This window comes from Bos taurus, chromosome 25 (genome assembly GCF_002263795.3).
Source record: "Bos taurus isolate L1 Dominette 01449 registration number 42190680 breed Hereford chromosome 25, ARS-UCD2.0, whole genome shotgun sequence".
In the NCBI taxonomy this organism is placed as follows: Eukaryota; Metazoa; Chordata; class Mammalia; order Artiodactyla; family Bovidae; genus Bos; species Bos taurus.
Genome location: NC_037352.1, coordinates 20,051,654 through 20,074,845, shown reverse-complemented (window position 1 = coordinate 20,074,845; position 23,192 = coordinate 20,051,654). Strand labels below are relative to the sequence as shown.

Here is a 23,192-nt window from a genome sequence, read left to right as displayed (position 1 = left end):
TTCTGCTGTGCAACTGGGACAAATGTTTCCTCTAGGATCTGAGTCTGTAAGCCCATGTAAACCTGGGGTTACCTTGCTGCCACGTGGTAAAAGTTTGCACTCAACACAGAGGGAAAGTCACGGGCAGAGAAACAGATTCCTAACATCATTTGAGTACTACTTACACAAAGCCCAGCTCTGTCTGACTTTTCAATTATATGAGCTGGTAAGTTCCTTTTTCATTTGATCTTACTTCCACTGAGTTTCTGTCACTTGCAGCTAAACTGGCCTGAAAATTGTATCTTTACCATTGGCACGTATGTCCAAATTACCATAATTTGGCCTCCGACCACTATAGGGACGGGATTCAGTAATTTCTAATTGGTCATTACTAAGAAAGACACAGGAGGTTTGAAAGACTGATCACAGATTTCGAGAATGAGAAGACAAGGTCATGACGATACTTTTGAACTTGATGTAGATATGTAGAAACATGATGCTTCTCTCCCCACCTTTGAGTACTCACTGAGTGGAACCACAAGACAGACCAGATTGGGGGACTGGGTCAACAGTGGGTGCAAGATGCCAAAAAGTAAGGGAAAATCAGGTTTCACGTTGTTAGTATTGTTGTTCAGTCACTAAGTCATGTCTGCCTCTTTTCAACTCCATGGACTATAGCCAGCCAGGCTCCTCTATCCGTAAGATTTCCCAAGCAAGAATATTGGAGTGGGTTGCCATTTGCTTCACCAAGGGAATCTTCCAGAACCAGGAATTGAACTTGCATCTTCTGCCTTGGCAGATTCTTTACCACTGAAGCCACCAGGGAAGACCAAATTCCACTTTGTCACAGGCTAAATCACACACTTCTTAAACACAGAGAAAAAGAAAGGAAGTGGCCTAATCAAGACCTTTAGTGAACAAAAAAACCACAGAACCATGACCATGAACTGCTAGTCAAGGAATTATACAGTATGTGCTCAAAGCCCAGTGTTTCATGAAAAGACTGGTTTCTGCTTGGCTGAGGCACCTGTGTGCTTTTTATCTGAGTGCTTAACAATAGGACCCATTGTCCCTCTGCATTCTCTAGTTATAGCAGATTCCAGTTTCAGAAATATCAAGAAATTAGATTCCAGCTGATATGGGTTCTCTCTGGGAGATTTCTGATCTTAAAGACAGAATTGTCTTTTTCTCTTTTTTTCCAGGGTGAGAGGAGGCGTAGAGAACATCTGTGATAATCTGCAGGCGCAAAGCCTCCAGTGAGTGTGCTGACAACATTACAGGGAGAGAGCTGTAGGCTGGAAGTTCAAGGGAAGGCAGCAGAATGAACATTTAAATGACTAAGGTAGTTTGATAAATACCATGTTGTAGTCTAACCCCCAATGCTTTCAAGGCTGACACCATTATTACTGAAGCTGCAACCATTTTCATTTCCATATTACTTCACTGAATCACTTGATGCTCTTCAAAAATTTCCTTGATCTTCCTGCTCTTTTCTTAAGATTTCCTCTTTCTTTTAAGATGTTATTCTAATCTGGGAGAGATGCCCATGATTTAGAGAATTTCTTTTCCTCTTTCACATTGCATACCCTCTACTGGGATACGGATGAACTTAGAGAATAGCAAGGAGAGATAAGAAGGGCTTCTTAAGCCAATACAAAGAAATAGAGGGGAACAATAGAATGGGGGGGAAAAAGAGATCTCTTCAAGAAAATTGAAGATTCCAAGGGAATATTTCATGCAAGGATAGCACCATAAAGGATGGAAACAGTAAGGACCTAATAGACGAGGAAGAGATTAAGAAGAGGTGGCAAGAATACACAGAACTATACAAAAAAGGTTTTAATGACCCGGATAACCACAATGGTGTGGTCATTCATCTAGAGTCCAGATATCCTCGAATGTGAAGTCAAATGGGCCTTTAGGAAGCATTACCATGAACAAAGCCAGTGGACATGATGGAATTCTAGCTGAACTATTTCAAATCCTAAATGATGATGCTTTTAAACTGCTGCCCTCAATATGCCAGCAAATTTGGAAAACTCAGCAGTGGCCACAGGACTGGAAAAGATCAGTTTTCATTCCAACTCCAAGGAAGGGCAATTCCAAAGGATGTTCAAACTACCATACAACTGTGCTCATTTCACATGCTAGCAAGGTAATGCTCAAAATCCTTCAAGCTAGGTTTCAACAGTATGTGAGCCAAGAACTTCAGATGTTGAAGCTGGATTTAGAAAAGGCAGAGGAACCAGAGATCAAATTGCCAAGGGAAAGCAAAGGAATTCCAGAAAAACATCTACTTCTGCTTTATTCACTGTACCAAAGCCTTTGACTGTGTGGATCACAACAAACTGGAAAATTCTTAAAGAGATGAGAATATCAAACCACCTTACCTGTCTCCTGAGAAGCCTGTATGCAGGACAAGAAACAACAGTTAGAACCAGATTTGGAACAATGGACTGCTCCAAAATTGGGAAAGGAGCACGTCAAGACTATATTGTCACCCTGCTTATTTAACATATATGCAGAGCTCATCATTCGAAATACCAAGCTGGATGAATCACAAGCTGGAATCAAGGTTGCTGGAAGAAATATCAACAACCTCAGATATGCAGATGATAGCACTCTAATGGCAGAAAGTAAGGAGGAAAGAGCCTCTTGATGAAAATGAAAGAGGAGAGGGGAAAAGCTGGCTTAAAACTCAGCATTCAAAAAACTAAGATCATGACATCTGGTCCTATCCCTTCATGGCAAATTTTTGAAGGGGAAAAAGTTGAAACAAAGACAAATTTTTATTTTCCTGGACTCCAAAGAAGGCTGACGGTGACTGCAGACAGTGACTGCAGCCTTGAAATTAAAAGACACTTTCTCCTTGGAGGGAAAGCTATGACAAACCTGAAAGTGAAAATTATTCTCACAGCCGTGTCCGACTCTTTGCCACCCCATGGACTGTAGCCCACCAGGCTCCTCTCTGTCCATGGAATTCTCCAGGCAAGAATACTGGAGTGGGTTGCCATTTCCTTCTCCAGAGGATCTTCCCGACCCAGGGATCGAACCTGGCTCTCCTGCATTGGAGGCAGATTCTTTACCAACTGAGCTACTAGGGAAACCTAGACAGTGTATTGAAAACAGAGATATCACTTTGCCGACAGCAGTCTGTATAGTCAAAGCTATGGTTTTTCCAGTAGTCATGTACGGATGTGAGAGTTGGACAATAAAGAAGGCTGAGTGCTGAAGAACTGATGCTTTCAAATTGTAGTGCTGAAGAAGACTCTTGGGAAGGAGATCAAACCAGTAAATCCTAAAGGAAATCAACCCTGAATATTCATTACGACTGATGCTGAAGCTGAAGCTCCAGTACTTTGGCCACCTGATGCAAAGAGCTGACTCAGTAGAAAAGACCCTGCTGCTGGGAAAGACTGAGGGCAGGAGGAGAAGGGGACGACAGAAGATGAGATGGTTGGATGGCATCACTGACTCAATGGGCATGAGTTTGAGCAAACTCTGGGAGATAGTGATGGACAGAGAAGCCTGGCATGCTGCCGTTTATGGGGTTGCAAAGAGTCAGACATGACTTAGTGACTCAACAGCAGCAGAGTGACCAGTTGGCCTTTTTATGCTTTCAGAAAGTCAGTTCCAGCCTTAACATTTTTAAATGAATCTCTGGTAGAAAAATAATACTGAAGCTCTGCTTATAATTTCATTCACTCAAATATTTATTGCTCACTTATTGATTTAGGTTCTTACAATGTAGAGTAAATAAATCAATAATGATTCTTACTTTCAACAAAGTTTATGTTCTAGTGGAGGCAAAGAGACGATAAATATATTTATCTTATAATAAGAACCTTTGCTTATGGCAAAATGTTTGCACCCAATTTTCTCTCACAATGACCTACTTTTGAAAGAAAAATATCTACCTGCAGCTTATTACATTCTAAAATATTACTGTCTGGTATCTTAGCTTACTTTCTTAGCTTAGCTTTCCTTGCTAAACAATTTGTAAATTCAGCTCTGTAGGTAAAGGGGTCCACAAAAGTCATCCTGTCACCTCCAAACCTATCACACTGGGGCTCTTCCACATTTGAAAACTAAAGCAAAGTGGGCCTCCTTTCCACTCTCCTTTTCTGCTATCAATATAAGCTCAAAAATGTATACAATTAGAAATGTTGCTTCCCAATTGGATCAATGAAATATGTTGATGGCTAGTAGTGTAGAAATAAACATCTCTTGTTAAAGAAGTTGATATCAAAAGCAGTGTTGTGAGTGCTCCTACAAAGAAGTAGGAGCCCAGGATGGAAAAGCCCAAAGAAACCTAACTATGGTTTCTGTGGCCATACAGTCTCCTTTGAATTAGGGTCCAGAATACCTGAGTCCACGTGAGCTATTACTTCCTCAAGAAGAAATTTCTCCTTTCTAGGGTGATTCATAGGGTCTCAAAGAGTCAGACACAACTGAAGCAGCTTAGCACACTCACAGGGTCAGCCTGATGAGCCCCTTGTAAGAAGAGTGAGGGCATAACACGCAGGGCAGACGTTCTGTGTGCCAGGCCCTGTTTGTCATTTTTCTCTTATTGCTACTGGTTTTCACAATAACCCTGAAGAAGACACTAAGGCTTAGCCAGGTTTATTACATCACCCAACATTCCACAGCTGTTTGGAGCTGAGATTTTTATCTAGATTTAAACTAAAAATCTCTCCAGGGGAAAAAAAAGGTATTTATAATATAAATTTATGATAAGGGAAAAAAACCCTCATTTTTGAAGGAGAAAGTCATATACTCTCTGCAGAAATGAATTCAGAAATTCTTGTGAAGAGACAACCATCTACAACAAATATCAAGAACAAGAAAGAATAGCTTGAGAAGGACTTCCCTGGTGGTCCAGTGGTTAAGAATCTGCCTTCCATTGCAAGGGACGCAGGTTCAATCCCTGGTTGGGTGACTAAGATCCCACATGCCGTGGGGCAGCTAAGCCCATGCACTGCAACTGGAGAAGCCAGTGTGCTGCAGCTACTCAAACGACTGAGCCTGTGTGCTCTAGAGCCCACGCTCCACAGGAGAAGCCCAGGGACCACACGGGGGAAAGTCAAGCACTGCCACAAGAAGCCCTTGAGTCACGACAACAGAAGCCCACGTGCCACAGCCAGAGAAAGCCTGTGCACAACAAAGACCCACTACAGCCAAAAGGTTAAAAAGAGGAACTTGGTGGATCACACCAGTCAGAATGGCTGCTATCCCAAAGTCTACAAGCAGTAAGTGCTGGAGAGGGTGTGGAGAAAAGGGAACCCTCTACGCTGTTGGTGGGAATGCAAACTAGTACAGCCACTATGGAGAACGCTGTGGAGATTCCTTAAAAAACTGGAAATAGAACTGCCAGATGACCCAGCGATCCCACTGTTGGGCATACACATGGAGGAAACCAGAATTGAAAGAGACACGCATACCCCAATGTTCATCGCAGCACTGTTCATAATAGCCAGGACATGGAAGCAACCTAGATGTCCATCAGCAGACGAATGGATAAGAAAGCTGTGGTACATATACACATGGAGTATTACTCAGCCATTAAAAAGAATACATTTTTTTTTTTTTTAGAATACATTTGAATCAGTTTGAATGAGGTGGATGAAACTGGAGCCTCTTATACAGAGTGAAGTAAGCCAGAAAGAAAAACACCAATACAGTATACTAACACATACATATGGAATTTAGAAAGAAGGTAACGATAATCCTGTATGCGAGACAGCAAAAGAGACACAGATGTATAGAACAGTCTTTTGGACTCTGTGGGAGAGGGCGAGGGCGGGATGATATGGGAAAATGGCACTGAAACATGTATAATATCATATATGAAACGAATCACCAGTACAGGTTCGATGCATGATACAGGATGCTCGGGGCTGGTGCACTGGGATGACCCAGAGGGATGGTATGGGGAGGGAGGTGGAAGGGGGGTTCAGGATGGGGAACACGTGTACACCCATGGTGGATTCATGCTGATGTATGGCAAAACCAATACAATATTATAAAGTAATTAGCCTCCAATTAAAATAAATAAATTTATATTTAAAAAAAGGATTTAACTTCTTATACACCTGTTTTTCTTTGCCAGAGGTTGGAGGCTATTGTTAACGTTTCCAACTATAAAGACTAAATGGAAAAAAATAAGATCATAATATTTCTCCAAAGAAAAATCTTTAGTGTTGGTTATATCCTCCTTAGGACATAATCTTGTCCTCAGGCGGTCCCTTTGCAATGAAACATTATGACCCTTATTTATAGAGGAAGAGAAGTAAGCCATAGGGAAAAAAATCAACACAACATTGATAATTCTGTGGCAAAACACAGGATATATATTATTATGATCCTATGAAATTCCAGATAGAAATTTCCTACACAAAAATTTTCACATCACAGCCTCATTTCTGACACTATTAATAAAGTTTTTCAGCTTCAATTAGAATCTTTTGGGCAAAATATTACAAATAATTTAGAATGCTACAAGTGCTCACATGTTCATCACAGTTGGAATATGGACTTACTATAAGAAGCTTGTTAAAAACTGATTATCCCAGGACTTCCCTGGTGGTCCAGTGGCTAAGACTCTGCACTCTCAATGCAGGGGAGCCAGGTGTGATCCCTGGTAAGGGAACTAGATTCCACATGCCGCAAGTAAAAAGTGTTCCTACATGCTGCTTCAAAGATCCCATATGTAGCACGTAATACCTGGTGCAGCCAAATAATAAACATTTCTTAAATTCTAAAAAAAAAAAGACTGATTATCCCAATATTCATTCTAGCAACCCCAACGAACATACATGCTTATATGTGCGTGCATGCTCAGTCATGTCTGACTCTTAGCAACCCCACGACTGTAGCCCACCAGGCTCCTCTTCCATGGGATTATCCTGGCAAGAATACTGGAGTGGGTTGCCATTTCCTTTTCCAGGGGATCTTCCCAAGCCAGGGATCGAACCCACATCTCCTGCAGCTCCTACATTGCCAGGTGGATTCTTTACCACTGAGCCACTTGGGAAGCCCATATCCTTATATGTACACAGTTCATATCCACAACTGTAAGATATTTTGCATATATTTTAATCTTTTGTTCCCAAACAGACAGTGATGGGGAAGGTGAAAGTCATGTCTCACCAAAGTACAAAATTTGAGGCTCTGAACACATGGAGAGTTCTAAATTGCTGAGTATTTCTAGCTCTCCTAGTGATACTATAGCAAGATGCATAAACTCCTCAGAGAAAGGGCTTTTTTTTTTTTTTCCTTTTTAATCCTCTATGCTTCATCAATAGCTTCATAAAGCAAGAATATGTAAAACTTTAATAAATTCACAATAAGCATATTATAACTACAACAGAATCAACAGTATAACATAGTTTTGATACTTTGAGAGAACAAAATCCACCAGAACCAAGTATAATACATAAGACTAGTTCATTTCTACCCTAGGTAACTTAATCTTTAACACTAAATAAGACTACTGATTTCATCCTAATATGAAACAGAAATCAGGAGAGATTCATGCCCAAGGATCTCCAGGCTGTCACTATGGTAAATCTCTATGGCAAGTATTTGTTTTCAAAAAACAGTTTTAAAATTGATTCTAATGATTAACTACATATAGTTAAATACCAAGAATGCTTTTGTTATTTAAAAAACATAGGGTTGAGACGCAGATATAGAGAACAGACTTGTGGCCATAGTGAGGGAAGGAGAGAGTGAGACGAGTGGAGAAAGTAGCATAGACATATATACACTAGCATGTGTCAAACAGATAGCTTGTGAGAAGCTGCTGTGTAACACAGGGAGCCCAGCCAGATGCTTTCTGATGATCTAAGGGTGGGCTGGTGGGAGGGGAGGGAGGCTCAAGAGGGAGGTGGCATATGTATAATTATGGCTGATTTGCCCTGTTGTCTGGCAGAAACCATGACAACACTGTAAAGCAATTTTCCAGCAATTAAAATTTGTTTTTTAAAAAAGCAAGAGTTGAGGTTTTTTTTTTTGTCAGATATTCACCCTGAAGCAACTCATCTTGGTTCTGCTTCTTTGCTAGAGTTGAAGACAGTATTGTTTACTCTGTTATTAAGAGAAAAGTCATTTCCTGAACTTTTGTTGCAAGTATAATTTGGGAAGTATCTATTGTGAGGCTTCCAGAACAAAAGACAAGAAAAAGGAAGGCTGCATATATAATATTTAAAAACACATTTGTATGTATGGCAGATTGATCTAGAAGACTCTATTTGGGTATGTGAAGGATCTTATTTACATTTCCTGTAAAGTGTTTACAGATGACACTGTAATTCAGCAAGGAAATTGACAGACTTTGACCATTGGGAAAATGTATGTTTCTATTGCAGAATATGCAGCAAGCGGCAGGAATTTGGCCAGGGCTAAAAGACAGTGCTACCACATGGAGTCAGCCCAGGGCTGAGCCCCCGAGGGCCAAGTCTGTGCTCCTCCTGCACGGTGTGCGCCTCTTAACCTTGGACTTGGCTCATTGCCCTGGACTTTCCGGTCTGCCTCCCCCACTAACACCATGTGAACTACTAAAAGGAGAAAAGGCAGCATGTCGTACAACTCCTTTATCTCGGCTTCCAGCTCAGTGCTAACATCCAGTAGGTACCCCGCAAATGTTTGCTAATAAAAGCATGCAAGCATAATTAATTGACCAAATGGACAGAGTAGTCCTTTTTCTATAATACACTAGAATTTCACTGTTGTTTATTTTGTATGAAAAGTGTGGACTTTCTTGCAATTTTTAAATAGAAACTGCATGTATAAACTAATCAGTCAATCAATTTCTAATATTACTACATGAAATACCTTATCCCCTATAATTAGAAGAGAATACATGTTGCTTTTCTTGCCTAAGTACCTCTCTTATGAATCTCCAATAATAACAAGTTGAACCATTACATTTACAGGCTACTGCATAGATTTACTAAACTTAGAAAAACAATCTACCCGCTGCAGAACAAACATTTCTCTAACTATAACAAAGAGTCACAGACCATCTTTCAAAATTCACAGTTGGAGAGAATAATATCCCTGAACCAAATAGTTCTGTACACTGTAATAGTAAAATATTAATCAGAAAACTCACTTGCAAGGAGGAAATTTACTTCAAATAGACATTTTTGCTAACTTTGTCACACTGGTGACTCTCATAGCACTCTCTGGTCATCAGCCCATATCCTGCTAAGTATACAGTTGCCTCTGGACTTCAGTCGGACCCTTTCAGATTGGCAATAACTATGTGAGGCCACGAGATGCCAAACGTCAAATTATCAAAGATAAATGATACTTGAGTGCCCTGAACAAGTTGATAACTCTAAAAAATGCTTATGATATCACAAGACTAGCCTGCCAGCGTGTCTGGTTGTCAACATATCTATGCCTGAGTCAACAAAAATTAGTCTCCAGGGCCTCTGTTTTCAAGGAAGTCAGTCTGTAGGTCGTCCACATCGGCTGCACACTAGAACAAGCGAGGGAGCTTTTAGAAGTACTGATGCCCAGGTCTCACCCCCAGAGAGTCCAGTTTCACTGGTCAAAGGTGTCACCTGGGTATCAGGGCTTTTTCAGACTCCAGGCGATTCCAGTGCGCAACGTGCTTGAGAACCATTGCTTTAGACCTTGTGTTTCTCAAAGAAGATTTGGAGGGGCACCAAGTAAGTGCACTCTTTTTCTCTCCATTGCTCTCACATCCACCAGCAAATGAGCTTTGAGTCCTTTCTACCCCAGAGTCTGTTCCTCTCCCCTTTTATTAATAGTCACCATGGTTTTCTTCTGCAACATGGTTTGAGGCTTTTAAGGCTACTGGGATTTCAAGCAGCTTCCCTATTGGAGGTAGAAAACATTCACTTGCTAGATGGAGAAGCTAAGACTGAGAGTTTCTTCAAGTTCTACCAAAAAATGTGTTCCAGAACAGTCCACATACAATTCTTTCATATACGCCACTCATTGCTTAACACACAGTTACCCAATTATCAGTCATGCCTCCAAATCCAAGGATTACTAAATTCTGTTGATTCTGATGCCCTAATCTCTCTAGGGTCGGGCTTCTCCTCACCTTCCACATGAAAGTGCTTTAGCTCAGGCCTTCATCAGCATTTCTCATATAAAACCAACTCTGGCCTTCAAATTATTCTTTCTCTAAGATTTGGCTAACCTCACTTCAAACCATTCTCCACATCTCCAGGGTGATGTATTCAAAGGCAAGTATAACATTATTACCCCTTGGTTTAACAACAATAATAGTTCATTCCTTTAAGGAGCAAATCCACACTTCTCAAACTCTGCTGAACCATGTGCAGTTCCTCCAAGCATGTCACGTGGCCTCTCTGTACTTGCACAGACTCCTGCTACATTTTCACAGTTCATCTGAGATCATTTCCTTGCTACCCAGTCTGAAATATGTGCTCAGATAATGTGTGCTTCCACAGCATCCCACACTTACTTATATCGATAACACCTAACACATAGCATTATGATTTTCACTATCATTAACTGTGAGCTTACTCAGAGAAGGGTCTGCATCTCGTCTCTATGTTCTTTGGGCTCAGCACAGGAGCTGGTATACAGGTAAGTTCAGTAAATATTTGTTGAATGAATGCGCCATCATTTCACATGTCCATGCTTTGCAATATTCATTCTCTTCCCTGGTTACTTCCAGTCTTCATTTATAGTATTAATGTCTTCATTATAGTATTACTGTCTCCTCTGAAATGACTGAAGCATCTTTTCCTGTGTACACCTTTCCCGGACTTGGTTTCTGAAGCAGTGTCTATCACACCCACATTTTAGCCACTGTTATATGTTGTATGTACTTCTAATTATGGCGCCTACCACTCTGTTCTGAAATTGCCTGTCCTTATAATCTATCACCTTTACTAGACTGTAGGCTCCTCAGTGGCAGCAACCTATTTATCTTTGTATCCTGAGCACTTTTTCTATGATAGGTGACCAGTAACTAGGGTTTAATTCCCTCCCCCCTCCAGTCCTTTATAGAATACTTTAAAACAAAATTCAGATTATGTCTTGCCCAGGTTTAAAAGTCTTCAATGACTTCCTTTACCTGCAGTAGTCTTTCCCAAAGTACGGTGTCTGTACTCCTGGTAGTACATGTGATAATTTGCAGATGATACACAATAGTTCTTTTTATTTTAAGTACTTAAATTTGTTAAGAAAATGAAACCCACCAAATAAATGATTCCATGTATACTTTTTAAGTAATTTAATTTTTATTCAAGTATAGTTGACTTACGATGTTGTGTTAGTTTCAGGTATATAGCAAAATGATTCAGTTTTACATATATATCATGTATACTTTTGCTTATGATTTTTAAGTTTATGATTTAAAATAAATTTAAAGAAAAATGTTAAGTAAATAATAGTACATAGAGTACCCACATAACAGAAGTTTAAAAGTCATCACATTTGGGACACGCTGATGAATATGACTGAGAGACTGTAAAAGCAGCCTCAGCCCCCGACCTTTCCAGTCTCACCTCCCTCCAGCTGCCATCAAGCACAATAATATATCATGTGTTATTAAACTTCAGGTTTCCCATGTCTCACTCCTCTCATTCACCTATTTCTCACAGCAGCCAGAAGGATGCTATTAAACGGTAAGTCCAATCAGGTCATTACGGTGCTCAAAACTCTTCAAGCAAGATGCTTTTATTTTTAGGACATGTAAGCTAAACTATAAGATGTACATAAGCTATAAGATATATGATATGCTACTCCATTTGCAACTTAACCAAATACATGTTATGCATATATACATGCTATATCGCTTTAGTTATGTCTGACTCTATGCAACCCTATGGACTATAACCTGCCAGGCTCCTCTGTCTATTGGATTCTCCAGGCAAGAATACTGGAGTGGGTTGCCATGCCTTTCTCCAGAAATACATATTATATACACATAAACACAGATAAAGCTGATAGGGCACAGTTCAAAACTGTTGAATCTAAGGAGTGGGTGCCTGGATTTTCTCAATATTTTTATTTCAATTTGTGTTTAAAATTTTTCATAATAAAAAGTTATGAAGAAAAACAGGGGAGGGAGATAGGGAGTAAGTTCAAAAGGGAGGGGATATATGTATACCTATGGCTGATTCATGTTTAGGTTTGACAGAAAACAAAATTCTGTGAAGCAATTATCCTCAATTAAAAAATAAATAAATTTTTTTAAAAGTTCTGAAGAAAAACAAAATGACCTGATATATATATATAGGTAAAAGGATGGATACTTTTATCTGTATGTGCTAAAATCGATATAGTAAGATATAGTTGAATTTAGGTGGTGAGTATATGTTTTCACTGTACAACTTTTTCAACCTTTTTGTATATTTGAAAATATTTGTAATAGAGATATGAGGGGTATAAGGAAAACTTTAAAAAATCAATTCCTGTCTGTAGAAAATCCAAAAGAACCAACAACTCAAAACAAAAAAGCAATCTCTGAAACAAACAAGCATTTATAGCAAGGTTGCAAGTTAAAAGGTTAACATACAAAAATCAATTGCTTTCCTGGTTCCCTGGTGGTTCAGAGGGTAAAGAATCTGCCTGCAATGCAGGAGACCTGGGTTCAAACCCTCAGTTGGGAAGATCCCCTGGAGAAGGAAATGGCAACCCACTCCAGTATTCTTGCCTCAAGAATTCCATAGACAGAGGATCCTGGTGGACTACAGTTCATGGAGTCACAAAGAGTCAGACTCTACTGAGTGGCTAACATTTTCACTTTTCACTTTCATACCAGCAATGGAACTTAAAACTAAAAGTACTATACCATTTACATTAGCACCCCCCAAAATGAAATACTTAGATATAAATCTAACAAAATATGAAAGAAATCAAAGATAAACTAAATAAACAGATATTCCATGTTCGTGGATAGGGAAAACTCAGTGCTGTCAAGATGTTAGTTCTTCCTAACTTGATCTATAGGTTCAACACAAGCTGTAACAAAATTCCAGAAGATTATTTTGTGGGTATCAACAAACTGATCATAAGTTTTATATGAAAAAGATGAAAAATAGCCAATGCAGTACTGAAAAGGAATAAAGTCAATGGATTGGTATTACTTGACATCATGACTTATTATAAATCTACAGTAATAAGACACTGTTATGTCTATCAATATATGAGATGATGGATATTCATGAAACTTGTGACAGTCATTTCCTGTTGTATGTAAGACAAATCAGGCTTTGCACCTTAAACTTATTCAGCTGTATGTCAATTATATTTCAGTAAAACTGGAAGAGAAAAAATATACTGTGATATTGACAGAAGAGTAGATAATCAGATCAGTGGAGTAGAGTGGAGAGGCCAGAAATAGTCCCACATAAATACAATCAACTGATCTTTGACAAAGGAGCAAATAAAATGAGGAACAGGTTCAACAAATGATATTAGACATCTACATGCCAAAAATTAACCTAGAAGTAGATCTTTTACCTTTTACAAAAATTAACTCAGAACAGATCACAGGGCTAAACGTAAAATGCAAAACTATTTAAATTCCTTGAAGAATAGAAAATCTATGTGGCAATGACTTTTTAGATACATCATGAAAAGCATAGTACATGAACAAGTCATTGATAGGCTAGACTTCATTAAAATTAAAAAACTTCTGTTTTGCCAAGACACTGTCAAGAGAATGGGAAGACAAGTCATACATGGGAGAAAATATTTGCAAAAGGCATATCAAACAAAGGATTGATACCCAAAACGTACAAAGAGATCTTAAAACTCAGCAATAAGAAAACTAACAACCTGATTTAAATATGGGCCAAAGACCCGAACAGATACCTCACCAAAGACATACAGTTGGCAAATAACTATGTGAAAAGATGTTCCAGATAATGTGTCATTAGCGAGTTGCAGATTAAAATGAGATACCACTATACGCCTATTGGGATGGCCAAAATCCAGAACACTGTCAATACCAAATGTTGATAAGGATGTGGAGAAACAAGAACTCCCGGTTCCTTGCCAGTGAGAAATTAAAATGGTATAGTCACTTTGGAAAACAGGTTGGCAGTTTCTTAGAAAATGAAACATATGTTTATAATATTACCTAGCAATTGTGTTCCTTGGTCTTGACCCAAAGGAGTTGAAAACTTGTGTCCACACAAAAACCTGCGCATGATGTTTATAGCTGCTTTCTTTACAATTGCCAAAACCTGGGAACAACTAAGATGTCTTTCAGTAGGTGAATGAATAAACAAACTAGGGTACATCTACACAGTGGGATATTTATTCAGTGCGAAAAAGAAATTAGGGCTTCCCTGGTGGCTCGGGCAGTAAAAAATCTGCCTGCAATACAGGAGACCCAGGTTCGATCAGCTATCAAACCATGAAAAGAAATGGAGGGATCTTAGATGTGTACTACTAAGTGAAAGAAGCCAATAGGAAAAGTATGATCCCAACTGTATGACATTCTGGAAAAGGCAAAACTATGGAGACAGTAAAAAGATCAGTGGCTATCAGTGTTGGGGGCAAGGAGGGATGGATATACAGATCACAGAGGATTTTTAGGGCAGTAAAACTATTCTGTATAATACTGTAATGGTAGATACATGTCACTGTCCATATGTCATTATTCTATGAGTTATTTGTCAAAATCCATGGAGTATGTAACACCAAGCACAAACTCTAATGTAAACTATGGACCTTGGTGATAAGGATGTAGGCTCGTGGATTATGTACCACTCCGGTTGGGGATGCTGATCGTGGAGGAAGCTGTTTGTGTCGGAGGGCAGAGAATTTATAGGAACTCTGTGTACTTTCTGCCTAATGTTGCTGTGACCCTAAAACTGCTCTAGGACTTCCATGGTGGTGCAGAGTATAAGAATCTGCCTGCCAATGCAGGGGACTCGGAATCGATTCCTAGTCCGGGAAGATTCCACATGCCAAAGAGCAACTGAGCCTGTGCTCCACAACTGCTAAACCAGTGCTCTAGAGCCTGTGAGCCATAACTACTGAAGCTGATGAGGTCTAGGTAATGGCAACCCACTCCAGTGTTCTTGCTTGGAGAATCCCAGGGACGGGGGGAGCCTGGTGGGCTCCCGTCTGTGGAGTCACACAGAGTCGGACACGACTGAAGTGACTTAGCAGCAGCAGCAGAGCCCACATATGGCAATGGCAGAAGCCGGAGCAGCCTAGAGCCTGTGCTCCACAACCAGAGAAGCCACCACAATGAGAAGCCTGTGTACTACAAGGAATAGTAGCCCACGCTCACTGCAACTGGAGAAAGGCCAAACAAAAGCAAAGAAGACCCAGCGCAGCCAATAATAATAATCAAAGTGAAAAGTGAAGTCGCTCAGTCATGACCAACTCTTTTTATCCATGGACTGTAGCCTACCAGGTTCCTCCATCCATGGGATTCTCCAGGCAAGAATACTGGAGTGGGTTGGCATTTCCTTCTCCAGGGGATTTTCCCAACCCAGGGATCAAACCCGGGTCTCCCGCATTGTGGGCAGACGCTTTACCCTCAGAGCCATCAGGGAAGCCCAATAATAATAAAGAATCCTTTTTAAAAAAACTGCTCTAAAAAATGTCAGATAAACGAATAAATCCTCCACTACCTCACCATCACCATTTACCTCGTAGTGAAACCAGAGCAATAAGGAAGGGCTGCAAAGACCAGCGGATTTGGTCTCCACCTGCTCACTCTGCTCCAGCCACACAGGGAGCCTCCTCATCAGGCCGAGTGCCAGGCCTGCTGCACTTCAGCGCTTCTGCACTCACTGTTCTTTCTGCCGGGAACACTCCTACTGGAGAGCACCGCGCTTCCCTCCCACCTTCCTTCAGGTCTTTATTCAAATGTCACCTACTTGGCAGTGAGACTTCCCCATCACCTTATGTAAAAATGCAGCTTTCCCCAAGCCTTCCTGTTCTTCTTGTTTTATTTTTCACCAGAGGACTTCTCACCAACTAACACACTATGTATTTTGCTTAGCTAATTTCTTGTCTGCCTTCCTCACGCTAGAACATAAGCTCTGGGAGGGCAGAGGCTTCTGTTGTTTTGTTCCCTGCTGTTCACTGCCTTATCACGGAGCCTAGGATGTAGCAGGCTCTGGACCATGTTTGTCAACTGAATACATGAATACCTTCGTGAGCATTCTCTCATGCTTCCAAACACTTGCCACGCTGTTTTCTCTGCCTGGAATGACATTCCTCTGGGTTCAGAAGAGAAAATCCACCCAACCTCCAAAATTCAGCTCAAGAAACCTTTCTTTTGCAAAGGGCTCCCTGACTTTAGGCAGATAGAAGTAGGTAGGAACCTCTTCACTGCATTGCCACAGTGTCCTGTTATCACCAAAGGCTGGTGGGGCCTTAGACAGTGTTTTGCAAGCTGTGGGGCTCCATGGAGACTCCTTATTTATCTTGTATCCCCAGCACCTTTGAACCTGGCAGATAACAGCAGGCCCTCAGAAACATTTGTGGAATGGAATGATAAATGAGTGAATGACATAGAAAAGCAATCCGTATGTAGTTTAGTGTGAATTATGTTGACATTTGTAGCATACATAATTTAAAGAATACCCTTAAAGGCTTCCCTGGTAGTTCAGTTGGTAAAGAATCCGCCTGCAGTGCAGGAGACCCTGTTTTGATTCCTGGGTCAGGAAGATCCGCTGGAGAAAGAATAGGCTACCCACTCCAGTATTCTTGGGCTTCCCTTGTGGCTCAGCTAGTAAAGAATCTGCCTGCAATGCGGGAGACCTAGGTTCAATCCCTGGGTTGGGAAGATCTCCTGGAGAAGGGAAAGGCTACCCACTCCAGTATTCTGGCCTGGAGAATTCCATAGACTATACAGTCCATGGGGTCCCAAAGAGTCAGACGCAACTGAGCAACTTTCACTTTACTTCACTTCAAAGGTATCCCTACTGAAGTTTGTTTGACATTAATATTTTTTATTATAATTTACTCACAACCTGTAAGTTAATGACTTATACTGTCCAAAGTCTGAGATCTCACCCAGTCATCAGTGTAAAAGGTTGAGTTTGCATTCATATTTCTATTACATTATTCCAAAGTGTTTTTTTACTCTACCTTTTGTTTGGGTTTCCGTATCCAAACTGGTTTAGCCTTGAGAGTATCACCATGGGAGCTAAAGACTGAGCAGGTTTGGTAAATAAAGCATTGATGCCAAAGACCATGGAGGAAAGGGGTGACCTGGAACAGAAAGAAGTAGCATAAGTCTACATCACACACAAACTACATGGATGTATATATGGAAGTGTATATACACTATGTATGTATATGTATACAAGTATCAAGGACCTTTCAGACTATTAAGTCCTCTTTGAGCCTAAATAGACAATAATAGAAACAATCTATAAAATGCTGACCATCATCTGATAATGCACAGTTGTCATAAACCTGCATTGAACAAGCCTGTTTTTCCAACAGAATTTTCTCACTTTCTGCCTCTGAGTCACATTTTGGTAATTCTTGCCATATATCAAACGTTATCATTATTATTCTATTTGTTACAGTGATCTGTAATCAATGATCTCTGATGTTACTACTGTAGTTTGGACATTTCATTTTTTAGCAAGAAAGAACTTCTAGATTAAGGTATGTACATTTTTAGACACAATGCTATTGCATACTTAAAAAACTACCATATAGTATAAACAACTTTTATATGCATTGGAAAAGCAAGAAATTTGTCACTTGCCTTAGTGCCATATTTGCTTTATTGCACTGGTCTGCAACTGAACCCGCAATACTTCCAGCAACAACATGTATTATTTCACAGAAGCCCCACAATCTTGTGAGGAAGGTATCATCACTTCTGTTGTAGGGCTGGGGGACAGACTAGGTTCTGCACAGACACGCAGCTAGCAACTAATAGACCTGGGATTCACACCGAAGTCTTCCTCCTCAAATTTTCTAAAGGATTACTTTAATACATTCTCAGTGAGAATCCTGCCGTATCATTTTGTGATAATTAAGTTACATCATATAAAATAAATCAAGGGCATTGCCTGAATAAACGGAAATTTTGTCCATGTTTCAACCAATGATGGAAAACTTGCAACTAAGGAAGAAGGAGAGAAGAAACGGGGGAGGTGAAGAAAGGGAAGAAAAAAGAAAAGGAAAGAGAAAAGATGAGGCCAGAGAACTGGAAGAAGATGGATCTGACCATAAGACCTTGAGTTTCACCCCTAGTTCTTCAATCTGTGCTTACATTACCCTGGGAAAGTTAACGCCTCAAGAGTTTTAGCTTTGTAAAAATGAGGATAATTATGATTTCATGATAATATAAGAAGATAACTGTCGGCAGTAGATAACTGATGTAGATAACTGCCTCCACTAGACCATCAGAGTCACAAGGGCAGGGGTTATATCTGCTTTGGCTGTCTAAGTTCTTATCCGACATGATCAGGACAACAGTTGACTGAAGCAAAAAAAAATCATTTTCAGAAGATGAGACATTGACCATTCTATTTCAACTTAACTATATTCATTCTCTTATCTTTTTTTTTTTTTTTGAGTACAGGTCCACAGATGAAAGTGCTGTGCTATCTTTCTGGCACATACACTATCTGTACAACAGGATCTATGGTTTCTACCATCAATTATAGAGAGAACCTACAGTTGTTTACAAGGCATTCTGAATACAGAATACTTTTAGACTTTTCTATTTCCCTAAACATTTAAAGTTCTCAAGATATCAGGTTTGATAGTAATTTTTTTATACTTTATCAAGTCGTTCTAAAGCATTTAACTTAGTTTTCATAGAAGTGCTTAATTTCATACATATATTTCCTAAGTTTATAAAATATAAATGTAACTACATGTAATTATAGGGCTTTCCAGGTGTAGCTAGTGGTAAAGAATCTGACTGCCAATGCAGGAGACATAAGAGACCTGGGATCGATCCCTGGGTGGGGAAGGTCCCCTGGAGGAGGAAATGGCAACCCACTCCAGTATTCTTGCCTGGAAAATTCCATGGACAGAGGAGCCTGGCAGGCTCCAGTCCATAGGGTCACAAAGATCTGGACACGACTGAAGCAACTTAGCACAGCACAAATGGAATTATAATAACAATTGCATCTGACATTAACCAATTTGAAACAAAAAGTACTGACTCTTAGTAAGGATACAACTTATGGGAGCAGAAAAGCATATGTCTCTTCAAGAATAGCCATTCAGTCAGAAGCATCCAGCATGTGCATAGGAGAGTATGTTTTTAAAAGGGATTTGCTACTACAAAACCTGCTGTATTGTATCCTTAGCATTGACCACAGGGCCTGACATACAGGAGGCAATCAATAAATATTTTTTGAGTCAATAATGTCCACCACACACAGCTGGTATGAAACTTGAATGAGCAAAAGCCATACAGTGCTTGTACACACTGGCATTTGGTAAATATTGGTGCCCTTCCCTTTCCAACTGTTTGAGGCATTTTATTCGTTAGTACCCAGTTTCATTCAAAAAGAATTTGAGTGTTAAAAGATGTTTACTGACATTTCTTCCTGTTAATTTATTTTTTTTAAACTGATTTAAGTCTGTCATTTTTCTAGGCATCAGGGACATAGTTCTGAAACATAAGGAGCTCACCTTCTTGCTCATCACTCCAAATATGACTTAGCAACAAACTCTGAAACATGGAAGAAATTATTTAAAGAAGAAATCACCAAGTTGGGTTGGCAAAGCTTCCTTCAATTTAAGTTACATTAAGAGACATTACTTTGTCAACAAAGGTCCATCTAGTCTATGGTTTTTCCAGTAGTCATGTATGGATGTGAGGGTTGGACTGTAAAGAAAGCTGAGCACTGAAGAATTGATGCTTTTGAACTGTGGTGTTGGAGAACATTCTTGAGAGTCCCTTGGACTGCAAGAAGATCCAACCAGTCCATCCTAAGGAAATCAGTCCTGGGTGTTCATTGGAAGGACTGATGTTGAAGCTGACACTCCAATATTTTGGCCACCTGATGCGAAGAGCTGACTCATTTGAAAAGACCCTGATGTTGGGAAAGATTGAAGGCAGGAGGAGAAGGGGACAACAGAGGATGAGATGGTTAGATGGCATCACCGACTCGATGGACATGAGTTTGGGTAAACTTGGGAGTTGGTGATGGACAGGGAGGCCTGGCGTTCATGGGGTCTCAAAGAGTTGGACACAACTGGGCGACTGAACTAAACTGAACAAAAAAAAAGGCCATGCAGTTTCTACAAAGCTAATAAAGACTGTGCTGGTCTTAAAATAATACATTCCTCTCTATTCCATAAAATAGAGCACATATCAGAAAATATGTGCCAATCAAGTGAATTTTATGGCTGATCTAAAGCGTTTATAATAACCATACCGAAGAACAAAACCTCTCATCATCAGCTTACACTTTTTCAAGTAAAAAAAGGATAAGATGGACCTTGATTTTCAATTTCAATTCTTGTGATGCTACAGAGTAAAGGTCACTTTGCCTGATAATCCAGTGCAGTACAGTAAGTCCCCTACGTATGAATGAACTGTGTTCCAAGAATGCATTCATAAGTCCAACAAACCTAGGTACCCAACTAACACAGTTGTTTATATAATACTGTACTATAATCGTTTATAATACCTTTCACACAAATAATACATAAAAAAAACAAACACAAAACATAAAGAAAGCATTTTTAATCTTATAGTACATTACCTTAAAGTACAACAGCTGGCATTGAGTGAACAGACAAGAAGAGTTACTAACTGGAGAAGGGAGAAGAGATGAGACAAGGTAGAGCTGAAGGATTGTCAGCAGTAGGAGGGCAAGCTGAAATTTCACTTAGCCTGAAGTTGATGGAATACATGCACATCTTTGAAAGTTCACAACCTGAAGGTTCGTATGTAGAGGACTTTCTATATTATAAAATAAAGCTAGCTGAGATTTCACTTTGGTTTCTGAGATTTAACCTTGTAGCACCAGCCGTATGAAGCTTTGGGATGAAAAATTACCATGTCCTTTCAAAAACAGGGAAAAGTTGCCTGGGGTGAACAATTATGAATATCTTATTATGTTCTGCTCTCTGATTTCCAGTGCTGCTTCTTATGACCCTCTCTCAGTTACGTGATTTGTAGTGGCAATATAACTGAGATACGGAGATACTAATATGTTCTCCCTCCCTGTGATATCTGTATAGCTAATATTTGAAAAATATACTTACTGCCGATTGAACTTCAGTAAGTCTGCATCGACCATGTCAGCCAGTGGCAAGTTAAATAAGCAAAAAGAAGCTTGCACAATCACCCTAGAAACAATTTTAAAGTACACATATGAAAATTCTATAACTAGGAGACACAAATTTGTTTAAAAATAAAACGACAAAGTTGACATTTGGTTTGCAGAAAAGGAAAAGTGAAATAATATGCTATAAAAATAAAAATATATTAGGTACACACTTCTATCCTCCCAGAATGTATCTATGAATATATAATTCTCTTTTAAAAATAAAATAAATACATTTTGAAAATTTTACTATGCTTTTTACTCATTCTCAGTTGACTACCTGTTCATTAAATCTGCTTAAATTATGGATAGGTTCTAAAGAACAAAACATGCCACGGAAATTCATTACTTTTCTCCTTATTGTTCCTTTTTCCCCTCCTTTCCCCCCCTTTTTTCCCTATAGTTGATCACTGCCTTAATAAATATGAACTTTAGCTTCATGAGTATGGTAATAATGACATGGAGTTTTGGTGTATATTTTAAACAGAATAAATATTTTGTAAACTGTGCAATAAAACAAGAAGTGAGAATCCACTTTCTCACATTCACATTAATATATAATTTAAAAAATTATCTTTGATAACAGAAGTTAAGTACAGGAGATATTTTAGACTTTTTCTCAGTTTAACTTTAAAATCTACTGCTTATGTTTGCTAATTGTTTTTTTTTTTTTTTTGCTAATTGTTTATCATAAGCTAAGGAAAAGTATATTATCTTCTTTTATTTCTTTTGCACAATCTTTGTCCCATGCAAAAAAACAATGAGCTAACTAAAATATTGCATATGTAGTATTTAATAACATAAATTCCAGAGCTTCCCTGGTGGCTCAGTGGTAAAGAATCCTCCTGCCAATGCAGGAGACCAGGGTTCAATCCCTGGTCTGGGAAGATCCCACATGCCACACAGAGCGGCCAAGCCTGTGCACCACAACTATTGAACCTGTACTCTAGAGCCCGGGAGCCACAACGACTGAGTCCCCGCACTGCAACTACTGGAGCCTGAGAGCCCTAGAGCCTGTGCCCTGCAACAGGAGAAACCACCGCAATGAGAGGCCCATGTACAGCAGGTAAGAGTAGCCCCCGCTTGCCGGAACTAGAGAAAAGCCTGCGAAGCAACAAAGACTCAGCACAGCCCCAAATAAATAAATAAATATAAATATATTTATATATATAAATTCCGGAGAAGGCAATGGCACCCCACTCCAGTACTCTTGCCTGGAAAATCCCATGAACGGAGGAGCCTGGTGGGCTGCAGTCCATGGGGTCGCTAAGAGTCAGACATGACTGAGCGACTTTACTTTCACTTTTCAGTTTCATGCATTGGAGAAGGAAATGGCAACCCACTCCAGTGTTCTTGCCTGGAGAATCCCAGGGATGGGGGAGCCTGGTGGGCTGCCGTCTCTGGGGTCACACAGAGTCAGACATGACTGAAGTGACTTAGCAGCAGCAGCAGCAGCATATATAAATTCCAATATATTTTAACTGGAGAAGCATTTAGAAAATCTTCTAGTTCAACATCACACCCAATACAGAAATCTTTTGGTATAAAGAGGGAAATTAAGAACTACTAAGGGACATAAAACATTTTAATTATGACAGAAGAAAGAAAATGGGGGAATGGTTGAAGTAAAAAAAAAAAAGCAAACAAACATTTTCATTCTAAAAATCACTACAAAAATGTCTTTTAAATATGACATAACCAGAGCTACCACTGTAGATTTACAGAATAGTTATCTATCAGATCAGATCAGATCAGTCGCTCAGTCGTGTCCGACTCTTTGCAACCCCATGAATCGCAGCACACCAGGCCTCCCTGTCCCTCACCAACTCCCAGAGTTCACTCAGACTCACGTCCATTGAGTCAGTGATGCCATCCAGCTATCTCATCCTCTGTTGTCCCCTTCTCCTCCTGCCCCCAATCCCTCCCAGCATCAGGGTCTTTTCCAATGAGTCAACTCTTCCCATG

At 39.7% G+C, this 23,192-nt stretch overlaps 1 protein-coding gene across 6 annotated transcripts in view; it reads right to left on the bottom strand.

The window, feature by feature from the left end:
* LOC101905757 (transmembrane protein 180) overlaps nt 1-23,192 on the bottom strand; it is a 42,197-nt gene that overhangs the window by 2,037 nt on the left and 16,968 nt on the right. For all 6 annotated transcript variants that reach the window (XM_005224800.5, XM_059881565.1, XM_024985135.2 and 3 more), the window contains exons 5-6: nt 21,166-21,249; nt 17,059-17,181 (exon numbers count right to left, since the gene is read on the bottom strand). In XM_005224800.5, coding sequence (XP_005224857.1) covers nt 17,059-17,181; nt 21,166-21,249 — 207 coding nt within the window. The remainder of the gene's footprint in view (nt 1-17,058; nt 17,182-21,165; nt 21,250-23,192) is intronic.